The following is a 14,722-nucleotide window of genomic DNA, read 5'->3' as shown; positions in this document are numbered from 1 at the left end:
GTAACAGTCTCAACAGCTCTAATTAGGCACTGTTTGACATTGCGTTTGTAACTGCGTTTCATCAAATTTTGATTATTTTTTTTGCTAAAATTGAGTGCGGTTTGTACTTTTTGGATCGTTTTGATGTGCTGATGTCAAAAATGATTTTTAAAAAATAAAAAAACATCATTGGCATGTATTTCAGCACGAAAAGCTATTTGAAAAGCACCCGCAACCGCACTGCCAAACACGCTCTATATCCAGTCTTAATAGAACATTGACCATGGATATTTAAAAAAAAATGCTTAGATGTAATAGAAATTTCATAATTATAATAATTCCATAATTCTTTTTACAAAACATTTTGTTCTAAGGACTTTATTTTTAGTCTAGATTCATTAATCAAATATTTAATTTATCAATCAAATAAAAATAAATAAACTTTTATTAATAAATTAAATATGTTTATATAAATAAAATTAATGACACATATAATCAACTTGTTAGCCAAAAAGCATGGACGCTAATAATATGCAGTCGCATATGGAACCTATCATAAAGTAAGCAGGATTAAGGAATTAAGACAACCTATCACTTGGGAGCCTTGGCCTTCCACACCAGAGTGAAAGATGCCGAGGCCTGCCCAATAGGTGTAGCCATTCATGGGTGCCAAGTCATAAACATTGAGATAAACTGGTGTATTGCCTGGACCATAGTTAGGTGATCCTTTCTTCGATCCAAATTTCATATTTCCTCAAAGCAAGAACAAAAATCAACAGACATTTTGCAGATCTGTAATATTTAAAACAAAACATCAAAATCCAACCTAAAATCACAGCCTGTTCTTTCCAGCGGTTCATGAGATGCAGAGTCCTGATTCCCAGTTGATCTAACTGAATCACAGCCTATGTCTTGATTCCCAGTTCATCTAACTGAATCTTAAATGCAAAGAGTTTTTTTTTTTTTTTTTCCTTTTAAATATACAATTAGTATATTTTAGGTAATGTTACTCAGAAACATAATAAATTGCAGAATCTGCAGAGTCGTCAACAAAAATTACAGCAACCATCTGCAACTCCAGTTGACTGTCATCCTAAATAATACAATTAGTGTATTATCTTAGACTGCAATTCCACCATGAGAGATGATCAAAACTCTTAACAAGTCCTAGTACAAGAAAACCTCCTTTCTGGGAAGCACCACTCACTGTGAGTTGAAAGCAATAATGCCTCCCTTAGCAAGAGAAAAAGAGGGCTATCTGATTCTGAAACGCTCACTCCTCCCTGACACTAAACATCAAAAATTATAAGAAAATAAAATATAGCTAGCCCCAACACAGTCTTGCAAGGTAAATGGCAACAGTCAATCTCAATGCTACCTTTTTCGCGTTCAAAAAAGAAGAAAATGGATGGAATGCTCATTGTTTTTCTCATCTTTTCTCTTTCCAAGTTATTTTATTCCATAAAATTATTAAAATAAATATTCAAAACTACTTACTAATAAAGCTCAAGAAGTGGTCAGATGCTACCCTGGGAAAATTTTTTTCTGAAGATCAGAACATATTTTACCCGAAAAAAGAAAGATACGAGGATGGCATGTGTACGTTCGTGGTCCAGCTGCAGGTATTGATAATTTTGCAAGAATTCCCGCCACATCTTTCATTCTACTCGTTCCATCTCTATCTCAAGATTTTATAATATTAAAATCAAGATAAAAATCGAATTTCATATAACTAAAACAGTAATTAATTATGGAAACTTTGCTTAGCACCATGTTTCTCTCATCTTTCCATTTTTCATGTTGTTCCACAGTGATAGAATATCAAAACTGCAATGAGAGATACAGTAATTTTTTTTACTTAAAATCCCATCATGTTTGTAAATTTATTTTTTTCTACCATGAAGGTTTGAATAAACTTGTAGATGCTATAAATAAAAGACATAACACATTAAAGATTTCAAAAAAAAAAAACTATGAAATTTAGATTATATAAATCAAAATTAATAATTATTGGACTCATGAATACATCAAATTTAGTGTATGGATATGAGATTATTAAAAAAAAATATATGCAAATAAATTGATTTATGTACTTTTACACAAGTCAAATAACAAAAACTGGATGTCAGAAGTGGGATTTGAACCCACGCCCTCTTTCGAAGACCAGAACTTGAGTCTGGCGCCTTAGACCACTCGGCCATCCTGACCTCTTATGATAGTTTTGCTTTTAATGATATAAAACCATAATTCATTGTTTCAATGTCTGCTGTTCTCAAAATATATCAACAGTTATTAATGATGCATCATAAACCTTCTGGAGTTGAGGGCATCACTTTGTTTGTGCAAGATTTTTAAGCTGAAGACAGTAAAAACACAGAAAGAACACGATAATTTTAATAAGTGAAAGAGGCTGCTGGTATAAATTTTAAGTTTGTAGGTTTTATTTATTTTAGAATAATAATTATAGAGTTTGCTTTTATTTTTTTTATAGATTTACAAAACTTTAAATAGGATAGAAACCCTACCTCAATTAAAAAATAAAAATCCAAGATTACAAAAGAAGAAAGTATAAAATCCGAGTATGAAATTCAAAAATAATAAGGAAAATTACAAAAACTGTCAAAACTGGAGCCTCGGGGTGATATTTTCAAAATCTAAAGATACGAAGGTTAGAGTAGTGATTTCATAGCTACTCGAAGGAAATGGTATTTGAAAACCCCTATAAAAATTTAAACGCGATCCAAAGATCGGATAGAAAGTTATTGTCATTTTGAGTCGTTACTTTGATTTGGCACAACTTATCCCACTAGTCCATAAATATATCTACTAGATCATTCAAATAATCTATTCAGATCAGATTCCTATTTAGTTATAACAAATTCATATCTAACTTCTTAAAATCACTCCTTATCATAAGGCGAACTATATCAATTTTGCTGCACACCATATTTAGTTAAAAATCTATATATTCTGTCTGTAATTTCATTGGTATATATCAATAATATTATTCTATCGGTATATACTAATCAAATTACAGACGGAATAGTATTTGTCGGCCATTATCATTATAATTTACTGAAAAAATTATTCATTGATAATTCCGTTGATTTTTAGATGAATTTATGATAATGCACGGTTCTCTTTTGCGGAATCTTGAAATAACAAGGAATGACAAAATTGATATCTTTATCGATAGTAGGAAATGACAAATCATCATGAAGTTCTTAAAGAAACTGCTTTGAATACAGGTTGGATTTCGAGGCATTGGTTAAAACATTTCCGCCCGATCATCAGGGAAACCACTGTAGAGGTGACTCCAGAATCTAGTCCTAATGCATTCAGCACTGCAATTAGCTATGTTTACTTGCTCAATCCTGGCTGCAGTTTGAATTACCAAAGACAAAAGCCCTGGCTGTTGAGATATCCATTTTTTCTAAATTTACGAGGTCACCTTGCAATTTGGTGGTAAATATGGAAGAACAACTTCACAAGTCTAGTGGTGATACCATTGTAGAATCTTTTTTTCATTATTTTAAACCAAACTGAGGAATGGCAGCACCTCACGTAGCATTTTGACAGATTTTATTGCATTAACAACTTACGATTGCCCAGAGCAAGATAATATTGGTATTGGTCTGGTTTAATTTTATCGTCCTGGAAATATTTGGACGAAGAAACTGCATGCATTGATACTGATAGAATTCATCTATTATAATATAACTGTCAGAATTGCTAATGTATTAAAAGGACTATGACCTTGTCTTTATCAAATTTGAAATCATAACAATTTTAGCAGGAAGAAAACCATTTTTGCTCCTGATTTTCTCATTGAGTATCATAATAAATCCATGCACGTTTATTTTTTGAAGAAGAAGAACATAGAAAGAAAACAGAAAAGGTTTCCTACCCTTTGATAACACAAATTAAGATGATCCATTAACATCAAGAGAATTCTTCACCCTCTTCTCTTGAGACCCCCTTTTCCCTGTCTTGAGAAGGAATTGCATTTAAATCAATTTGAGAATTCTGCCTAGAACACGAGGCCTTTTTGTGATATGTTGAGATTCTTTTTCCCTTGCCGTCATAAATCACAGCTTCATCTTCATCTGGTACCTTGCACTTTTCCCCTAATATTATTGTCTTCATCCAAACTGAATCCTCATGCTTCGGTTTCCCTTTCTTCTTTTGATTCTTTTTGTCATCTCCGTCCTTCCTCACCAATGACATGCTTCTTGGCAACTTCATGCTTATGGCTTTCATGCTCATGCTGCTTAGACTCCGCGTGGAGGCAGACTTTTTCATGCAGTTGCTGGCGGAAGTAGTCTCGGCTGTCAATTGCATAGCCGGTGGTAAAGGCAATTCTTTTATTTCCTGGGCATCATTCTCTTTTATATCGTGAGATTCTGCTGCACCGCCTGCTTGTGTATGTGGAGGCGCCGTTCTTGTTTCCATGGCTGCTGCTTGTGGCGGCGGCGATGGGGAGGCCAATGATGGTGAGGTGCTCACATCCGAATTCGATTCCCCTCTTTGTTGGGGTGATTCTGATGCTTTTGATCGTGATCTTCGAAACCGGGCACCGCAGAGACTTTTGATCATAGCCAATGCTCCAGCCATTGTTGCAAGGAACAAAGAAAATGAAAATGTTGGATTACGAATTCATTGACCATTGGCCAAAGAAATTTCATACAAAAACCAGTGCATAAACAATACAGGAAAAAAGGGTCAAGGAGTTTTTCTTTGTTGATGTTAATTGTTTGAGATGGTGCCGAAGGAGGAGGAACTGGCTTTGATATTCATAAAGAAAAAATCGAGAAAAAACGGCCACTTTTCTTGTTTTCTATAATTTCTGAGTATCCAAACAGAATGCTTGGAGTTAGGATTGAAGGAAGGGAAATAGAGGCGAGGAGGCAAAGATGCCAATATTTGACATCTGGGTGCTGCTTCAATACAGATAAGCCCTTCATTGACGGTTAAGTTGGTTGTATTTGTGGAAAATCCTCATCGTTCATCTCTCTTCTTCTCCCTTCTTCTCTCTTCTTAGCTGTAAGCTAGCTACGCAAGGCAATGCAAAACTAACCTCCACAATATTTAGGAGGATCCTAGGAAAAAAAGGTACATTGATACTGAGGGATTATCTTAACTAACCAATCTCTAGGAAACATGGGCAAGAATGCTTGCTGTTTGCCTCTTGTGCAGTGATTATAATTAGATTCATGGTCTAGCACAGTTCAGTTCCATGTTGGGCTTCACGTTTTGGAGATTTCGGTCTCGTGGCCCACTGAGCAGGCCCACGCACGCACTTGGCCCGTTCTTTATATATATTCCCTAAGTCTGACACTCTTGAGTCTTGCCCATTGAAATAGATTCACTAGCTAAAAATAATTTGATTTTTTGTTTTATTGGATATCATTGGAATTCCATTTTTTTACAAAATCATAATTTTTTTTTATGATATTAGCTAACATTCTTTTTTAACAATATTTCATGATTATGTTTTAGATTTTGGCATCATTTGGGCACCGCGTTCCATAAAAATTCAAAATTTTTTTATTAAAGATTAATTTTTTTTTTTATGTTTTGAATTGTTTTGATGTGCTGATCTCAAAAATAATTCTTAAAAAATATAAAAATATTATTTTGATGTATTTTGGCATGAAAAATACTTTGAAAAGTAACCATAACCATACTCCGAAATAGTATCTTTATTCAATTGTTTGATAAAATACCATTTAATTTTTTTTTATGGGATTTTATATTATTATTTCTTTGGTAGAAATAACGAGTATTTTTTGTGGCTCCCGACCATGATTTTGACTGACGATAAGAAAAAGACTCGCAATAAAACAAATTTCTTGCTGCAACAAAAAAACATGCTGCCAATGGCCGCCCATTTCTTTTTGCTACAAAAATAAAATAAAAAAAATTGAATAAACTAGTCACAATCTAAATCCCATCCCATCCCATCTTTTCTAGGATTGAAGCCTGGCCAAAAGTACTTGCAGCAAAGATAGATCTAAAACAACACATGAGCTCTAATTGATCCAATCCAATATAAAAATCTGGAATTACTTTGAATTCGGATCATTTTAATTTCGATAAAAAAAACACTAAATCTATAATAATATTGTTGTTGCTGCTGTGGTGGTTGTTGTTGAAAAAATAAAGTCAGATTGTCGTGTCGAAATTATGAGACCCGGCCTCGGAGGAGGAGGAGAGGAGGGAGGGCCGGAGGGGTCCGGTGGAGCTTCTTTATGCCATATTTCTATCATGATAAAGTGGAGAAAGAGAGAGGGGTTTAATGCACAAATCTATCCCTGTCAGGAGGACCATTACACAAGAAGACACCAATCCAGACATGAAAGAAAGCATTATTATTAAAAAATAATATCATCAAAGGGACGGCTCTGTTTTGTCCATCCATTAACCTGCCCTTATTTTAATCCTTTTATGAGACACCAAACACCTCCTTACGTTACCTTTAAATTGAAAAATAAAAAATAAAAAATAAATCCCTCTTTGCTGATCCAAGAGAAAATTAGCCCGCCGACATGTCATTTGCTTCGTAACATTAGAGCTACGAATTAATACAGCACCATGTCTTTAACGTTAGAGAAAAAAGAAAAAGGAAGTCTTGACTTGTTATCTAGGTAGTAGCAGGTGGTATTTGTTTATTGTTCCCTGATAAAAAAACCAAAAAACAAAGGAGGGAGAGATGTGAAGAAGTCTCTTTTTTCTTTTTTTAATATTATAATATTCTTGGTTATAAAATCAGGACTGACTTGGCGAGTTGATCCGGAACCATGCCAATTCAGAGCTTGGACTAGTCCAAGTTTATAAAAATAAAAGAATGATTGACTCGACCTGACCTCGATAAAAACCTATATTGACCTAGGATAAAACACGGGTTAAAAACCTGTTGATTTTTTTGAAAAAACTTTTGGTCAAAAACCTTGTCCAAGGTTGCTTTAATATTAAAAAAAAAAACAAAATTGGATCAACCGGGTTGACACTCTTGACCTGTGACTCGAACCTTGTCTCGGGTTGACTCTAGAGTCGAGTTTTAAAACTATGATAATAACTTTTTTTATTTTTATGTTGACTCGGGTCAACCGGAGTTGACCTTCCCAATATGTCACTTGGGCATTGCCCCGAGTCGACCCCTGAATAGGGTTTTAAAAATATAATAATTATTATTTTTATTATTATATTGACTTGGGTCAAATCAGGCCTCGACCAGTGACCCGGGCTTAGTCGTGGATTGATTCATCGAGTTGGGTTTTAAAACTATGATAATAACTATTTTTATCATTACATGTCTTAGTTAGACAATTTTGAAATTAAAGGTTTTTTACAATGATGTTTTAGGAATAAAAAATAAAAAATATTGTCTTTGGAGACATGTCTTCTTTATACTTACTGTTTTAAAAGTACATAAATTCTTTCCAAAATTATCACAAAGACATATTTATTTTTATATCTATGTCTTTATCTCTTTAACCAAACATATCTTTATCTCCTTAACCAAACATATCTTTATCTCCATTGTTTCTGTTATTTTTTTTTAGGACAGTAACTAAATGCTACATTAACATGTGTTTGATATTATGGTGTATTATAATTTTTAACAATGTTTTCTAATTAAATGTGTTAAAAATAGTGTTTTTTCAATTTTGACATAACATATTAAAACATCCAAAATACATTTTCAAATATTGAAAAGAAGGTTGGAATGCAAAACACATTTTTCATAAGATTTGAAAAGCATGTTATAATGCAAAAATAAACACTAGTACCTCATTCCAAAGTTAGTTTTTAGTAAAATTTTTAAGAAATTCAAATATTTGATGAAAAAATTACTTTATATATATATATATATATATATATATATATATATATATATATATATATAAGACATTTTATACCATAATATAAAGCGTTATATTATGGGGAAAACAAATTACTCAAGGGGTGATGAATCAATGTATTTTATACATGTTATTTTTGTCTAAAATCTATGTTAAAAAAAAGATCAAAGATAGGGTAATGATTTAATATCTCTGAACTTAGTTATACTATGAGCCTAAGTGTATATGGTTCTGGGAAATTATTAGACCCAACATTTTTAAATTTAGCAACGCACTAAGCCCAATTACATGTTGATACATCTCTAAACTCAGCTACACGTTGAGCTAAAGTACATGTTGGTACATCTCTAAGCTTAGCTACGTACCAAATTCAAGTACATATATGTCTGACAAGCTGCAAGAAACTCTCTTAAAAATATCATGACATTTTGTTCCTCTAAAAAGATATTTTAATAAATATCAGATAGTCTTTAATTCCATAATTTTTTTTTCAGATACCAGCCAACAATCATATTTACCTTTACATGCTAAACATCACATACCGACTGTTAGCCACTTTAACTAGGAAGAGAAGAACAAAATACTTAAATTATAAAATTAATTAAATTATCCAACACACTAATCTTATTATTAAACTCCTTTGGATTTTATAACATCATCATACTCAATCAGGTTAAACAAACATTCTCTAAAAATTAACTAACAATAACTTGAGAGGATTGACATGATGGTCAGGGAATGTGCTTCCTCATTTATAGGGTTATCCTTAACATTAAAATTAAAAAAAATTTATTTTAAAGCTTAACAAACTCTTACTAACGTTATTTTTAATCGAAAAAATAAAAAAAATATTGTTAATCGTTTTTTAAATACAACAATTTGAATATAAACGATAATTTAAAAAGTACTTAATCTTTATTCACGAAAACTGATATAAAATTAATCATTAAAGTTTAAAAACTATTATTACTAATATGTTTGATATATTACACCAAAATAGAATATAACATGAACATATTAAGAAAAGAAACCCCATTTGGAGTGTAAAATTAGACATGGGATATATATTGTTTTTACAGGTATATTTATTATGACTTAAATAATTTGTGTAAATTGAATAAGAAAAATACCAGTATGAACTATAGAAAAAAAATGACACTAGGTATATAGTTAGAATATTTTTTTTTTCCATGGGTATTTTCGAGTTAGAATACCTTCGTAGACAATCTTAATAATGCTTTTATATTGGCTTGTTGCATTTTGATGAATTTTTTTAATTATAATTAAAAAATTTAAACTCTAAAAATAAAATGTGATTTTTTTTAACCATCAAATGAACTTCTAAAATTATTCAAAACACCATTACAACTTGAAGTTGGAGTGTGCAAGAACCATCAATGTGCTAAGGAAAGTCAAACGGTGAAAAAAAGAAGCAATTTTTAGGGAATATTTGCTTCATTATTCTTTTTGTCATGTACAAGTTAAAACTACTTGGATTTTGCGTTTGACCAAGGAAAATTAAATAATTTTTTTTTTGTTTTATCATTCATCAATTACTGACCAGCTGTATTTTTTTTTTTAATTACTATGCTTGTTTAATTTAATACTCCAAATATATGTAAAAATACAACAAAGCCGAAAGAGAGACGTTGGATTAGAAAGGGCATGGAGCATGTGGGCTTCTTATGTTCTCATTCTCCAAATGTATAAGAAACAATACATCCCTTTTGATTTCTTCAGTTTTTTTAATAAATGATTCTTAAATTCAAGATCAACCCAGATTTTTGTTTCTAGTTTTTAACATTGATTTCTAAAAAAAGTTTGGTTCTTGCAGCTTATCAAGAAGTAATGTTATTATCTACTTAAGATTTTGCTTGATTGCTTTTTGTCTTCTTTTGTTGTCTTTCCTTTTGTTCTGTTTTTCTTTATTTAAAGGGTCCCCTTTTCTTATTGAGAATCGAGGAGGATATAGATATATAGAGATTGCATTAAGGTGGTTGTTGTAATAGAGATTGCGTGAATGGAAGAAGGCAACACAAGGAGTAGCAAGTTCAAGAGGGTGTGTGTGTTTTGTGGAAGCAACTCTGGCAACAGACAAGTCTTCAGCGATGCTGCTATTGAATTGGGAGATGAACTGGTTGGTCCAATAAACTCACTTTTTCATAGATATTGTTTTCATTGACTAAGATTGCTCTTGTGTTTGTTGGTCTCAAATATTTGACCTTTTTGATACCTTTTGTCATTTATGGATACCTTAAAGGTGCTGTGAGGTGTTTGATATATGTAACTCAGTGCACTTGTTTGGATAGTTCTTGTACTAGAATGGGTTTATGTTTGCAAGCAAGACTTATCTTGGTTTGTACTGATTAATGGTCTAAATGACTCTTATCTGTGAAAATGGAAATGGTGTTTAGCTTTTGTTACAATGATTAGTTTGGTTTCTGGTTTGCTGATATTGAATGTGGCTTGTAGGTGAAGCGGAAGATAGAACTGGTCTATGGTGGAGGAAGTGTTGGACTGATGGGATTGATATCCCAGAAAGTGTATGATGGGGGCTGCCATGTTCTCGGGTAATCAAGAAAGTTGCATTGAGGAATATACTCTTCGTTTTTTTTTCATTATCTGTTTTGATTAAACACAAGGTGTTTGATCTTTTCCTATTATATTGCAGTGCTAAACTAATAGTTGCTCCTCAAATGCAGGGTCATTCCAAAAGCACTCATGCCTCTTGAGGTACCTATGCTTTTAACTCAAATAAAATTTTGCCCTCTTGTCAATGTCTTCAACTATGGTGCTTTTTGTGAATATCTTTCTTATTCTGATTGTAATTTGGACTGCCGGTATGCTGACAAGGTTTTTTTTGTTTCAAATTTGATTTGCTTCTGGTTTTCACTCTTTAAGTACTTAGGTTTTACAAGTTTTTTCTCTTATTGCTTTTGAAGTTATTAACTCTATCATTTTGACTCCTTTGAAATATTAGTGGTGCTTTTCCCTTTGGACTTTCATCTGTTTGTATTTTGCTTTAGCATTCTAATCCCCATCTGGACTTTTTGGTTAGAAATTTACCGGACCCTTTATAATATTAGTTCTAGCTCTCTTTGCTGAAAAGAAGTTATACTTCTTAGCAGTAAAATTGTGATCAGTTGTTCACCAGTAAATTGTTTTCTGCAACATTCCAGATATCTGGTCAAACTGTTGGAGAAGTAAGAACTGTTGTGGACATGCATGAGCGTAAAGCTGTCATGGCTAAAGAATCAGATGCTTTTATTGCTCTTCCTGGTAATGATCTTTGCTGTTCTCATCAATTTTCTCAATGAACAATTAGCAGATATAATTTCATACCTGAGAAGCAGAAGTAGAGATCTTAATTCATGTTCTCTAACAGGATTTCTTTAGTTTTTAAAATGCTTCTGATAATAAGTGGTAATACTTGTGTATTCTTGTAGGAGGGTATGGAACCATGGAAGAGCTATTAGAGATGATCACATGGTCGCAACTTGGAATTCATAAGAAACCGGTAACCTTCCATTCTCCATGCTTGAGGATCATATTTAGGCAAACTACCTTTCCATGTTGAAACTGAGTGGTACTCTGCACAGGTTGGTTTGCTAAATGTTGATGGATACTATAACTGTTTGCTTGCATTATTTGACAATGGTGTCGAACAAGGTTTCATCAAGCCCGGTGCTCGGGACATTGTTGTCTCTGCTCCAACAGCCAAAGAACTTATGGAAAAGATGGAGGTAAAATCTTAGATACTCGGGGTTGGAGAAAATTTACTTTTTGTGAAAACATAAAGAAAAAAATGTTAAAAAAATAACTAAATAAGGGAGAATGCATAACTATAAGACTTGCTTGTAGTTGGACCAATTGTAATTCACATGCTTTATTACCTCAAAATGACGGGAGCAATTTCACTAGTTTTTCTTTTTAAAAAAATGTTCGATGATAAGAATACATTTTCTTCTTAAATTTACGATGAAAAATTGCAAAATTGCCAGTGATGTGGATTCCAGTTTGTTGGTTTGATGAGGTCACAAATTGAAAATAATGTATGGAAAGAAAAACTGGTTCAAACTTGGACAAGTCCGTCCTCATGTTTACCGACATGATGTCTTCCATTAGTTACTATTGGAATGTAGAGAATGGGAGTGCATTTACTACATATTCCATCCTTTTTGTTGCATTCCCCCCCTGTAACTTCAAATGGGACATTGCCAGCCACTTGGCTTGTAGTTGTTCCAAGAGCCTATCAATAGCTTTTTCTTGAAGTTAATATTTAGTTACAACTAATAGAGCCTTATTACTTGACAGAATTTTGAACTTCTAAAATTTTTGCAGCTATACACTCCTTCCCACAAACAGGTTGCGCCTCGTGAAAGCTGGAATATGGAGCAACTCGGAGACTATCCTAAACAACAGAATGCACAGTGAGGGTTTCGGTGGTAGGTCTTTATCCCAAATTAATTCCTGATGTAATCCATCGTAACTCTGAGCTGTGTAGAAGATTCTTTCTGAAATGGGACCACATAATTGTTGGGTACTATGTACTTTTGTCGTTGTTTTATGGTTTGAAGTCTATTAGAATCATCCATGCTGTTTCAGAACTTTCATTGGTTTATGGTCAATCGCACTATTATGGGGTCTTATCTGGTTGTTACCACTTACTGAAGGGCAAAGATACCTTGAAATGCAAACAAATGGCAAGCGGTTTTAGTACAATTTCATCTAATGAATAGTGAATAATGGTCCCTAAAGTGGACTATTTAAGTGCGTTTGTTGGAAGCAACTAAGGTGTTTGGTTGGTAGTAAAGCTATTGGACCTCAAGCACCTCATCAATCCAACCTCTGAAAGTCGATTATGTTGACGACCGTTCTTTCACATCAAAATTTATTTTCAGTGTCAAATGGAAGTTGAATTTGGAGCAATTTTCACACGATGGAAAAAAGGTTTCTGTCAAGGCACCTGTAGTCTATTTTTGGTTGATAGTCATGTTGTCGGTGTTGAGAAAAATTGATCTCTCACGAAATCGTCCAAGTTAAGTTTCACCTTGTGTGAAATAAAAAGAATTAGCGGGTTGATAACATGAGTGTTTATATGTGATCAACGTCACAAGTGGGTTGATAACAAGAGTATTTAGATGTGGCCGCCTCACAGTAACTTGTGACGTAAGGCCAGACACATCCTGTGCAGTTATCGCAGTTGATCTTTCCATGAGAGAAAGGGCAAAACACTCGGTCGATCCCGCAGCTTCTTATTAGAAGCAGTTTTGTTGTTGGAAGCTTTTTCTAGCAACATGCAAACTACTGTATGTTTCCGCCACTTGCTTTTGGTTTTACCAAGATATCTTGCTTTAGGCATAAAAGTAAATCCCACTGTCATAGGCATTTTGGAGCATCTTGAAGAAAGAACGTGATAAAGCTTTTCTTGTAATTATCGGCAAGATTTGTGGATGATTACCGGACCTTCTTCTTTCTTTTTTTGTCGTAGGAGGACCTTCTTTTCTTGCTTTATTTGAATATTCAGTCAACTCCAAACGAAAAGTTACAAGGTTTTTCAGCTGTAAAGAGTCTGAAAGTGGTTATTGCATAGAGCTTAGTCCTTTTTTGAACAACACATGACTTACTATATATACATTCCGATGGAGTGAAAGATGCGCATGCATTGCACTGAGGTATAACACTTAACCTTTGCATTTTAATTAGGTTCTTCGGAGGTGGATGATTTGAGTTCACATCCGTACATGATAGATCCTTTAATAAATATTAGCTTAGTTGATATGAGTTTAGTTACGTAATGAGTTTTTATTCTTGAAAATACATGCGCCTCTTATAAACAAAATAGACCCATATACTACAGGTGCCTTGACAGATGGGATATATATATATATATATATATATTCACATGTCAAGGGGAGAGAAAAAAGGAATTTTTTCCATCTCAAACATAAAAGAAAAATATATATCTCTTTATCCACTTCTCTTACATAATATCTACCTAAAAAAATCCTAAATTGACTTAAACATAAGATGGTTATTTCGCAAGTAACATCCAACCCATTATTGTTTGTAAAGAAGGCCTAGATCTAGTGAAAGCTTTATCGGTGGCGCTGTTAGTGGGAATAACACACATGAGATGCTACCCAAACCCCTCATCTTGAGGGTTACGATGATATGCTACTATCCTATATTGATTAGGAGGACAAAAGCCTTAATAACTTACATAGCACGAAGGTCTCCTATCTCTACAATAAGTGTTTTTCCAATGAAAAAACTCATCATGAGGCTAAATCCATGTCAACTAAGACAATATTTTTTAGAAGGTCTACTATGTATGGATGTGGACACATGTTATCATTAGTGTCGTTTGTAGAAACGTTAGTTATATTGCGCTACACAACCCCTTGTCAGGGGGCTATGATGATGTTATTATCCCACATTGACTAGGAAATGATAACTTTAATGATTGAACCAACATTATCTGAAATAATACCTCTTGAAAGGCCTACCACGCGTAGATGTGTACACACATCATTAGGGGTAAATTCTGCTATGATGAAACTTAAACTAGAAGCAATTATTTAGCCAAATCTAGCAAATTTTGAGATTTCATTCTAGTGTGGTGAATTCAACCAATATCCTAGTATAGTCCTTCTCGAGAGTATAAATCAACTGAACATGTTTATAGAACTACAACTATTGCTTACTACTCGGAGGTTGTTGAAGGAAGCAAGCTCTTGGCTGATAAAATGTGAAAAGATGGCCTAAAAAAGCCTAATTCTTACCCTAAACTTCCTGTGAAGTAATTGACCACTTAACAAACAGCCTTTTCTTTGTGGAGCACTCCTTTAAAGAAACATTCGTGACCCTTTATGATG

At 33.3% G+C, this 14,722-nt stretch overlaps 1 protein-coding gene and 1 non-coding gene across 2 annotated transcripts; one reads left to right on the top strand and one right to left on the bottom strand.

Annotated features, from left to right (window-relative positions):
• Positions 1 to 2,102: 2,102 nt before the first annotated feature.
• Positions 2,103 to 2,186, bottom strand: TRNAL-CAA (transfer RNA leucine (anticodon CAA)). Its single transcript has one exon. It is a non-coding gene; the product is annotated as a tRNA-Leu (tRNA).
• A 7,235-nt stretch (positions 2,187 to 9,421) lies between these two features.
• LOC7470687 (cytokinin riboside 5'-monophosphate phosphoribohydrolase LOG8) lies at positions 9,422 to 12,453 on the top strand. Its single transcript, XM_024603167.2, has 8 exons — positions 9,422 to 9,548; positions 9,780 to 9,981; positions 10,317 to 10,414; positions 10,547 to 10,577; positions 11,024 to 11,123; positions 11,291 to 11,361; positions 11,444 to 11,587; positions 12,186 to 12,453. Exons 2-8 carry the CDS (start codon positions 9,865 to 9,867, stop codon positions 12,276 to 12,278), a joined length of 654 nt encoding a protein of 217 aa, XP_024458935.1. The 5' UTR covers positions 9,422 to 9,548; positions 9,780 to 9,864; the 3' UTR covers positions 12,279 to 12,453.
• The last annotated feature ends 2,269 nt before the right edge of the window (positions 12,454 to 14,722 follow it).

Source organism: Populus trichocarpa, chromosome 6, assembly GCF_000002775.5.
Source record: "Populus trichocarpa isolate Nisqually-1 chromosome 6, P.trichocarpa_v4.1, whole genome shotgun sequence".
NCBI lineage: Eukaryota > Viridiplantae > Streptophyta > Magnoliopsida > Malpighiales > Salicaceae > Populus > Populus trichocarpa.
The sequence above is the reverse complement of the archived record's forward strand: the minus strand, read 5'-3'. Positions and strand labels throughout refer to the sequence as shown.

Bases quoted from the DNA above. Each gene is read 5' to 3' on its own strand.
- LOC7470687 (XM_024603167.2), top strand. From the start codon at position 9,865: ATGGAAGAAGGCAACACAAGGAGTAGCAAGTTCAAGAGGGTGTGTGTG. The intron at 9,982-10,316 runs GTTGGTCCAATA...TGTGGCTTGTAG, and splicing joins TTGAATTGGGAGATGAACTG to GTGAAGCGGAAGATAGAACT. The intron at 10,578-11,023 runs GTACCTATGCTT...GCAACATTCCAG, and splicing joins AAGCACTCATGCCTCTTGAG to ATATCTGGTCAAACTGTTGG.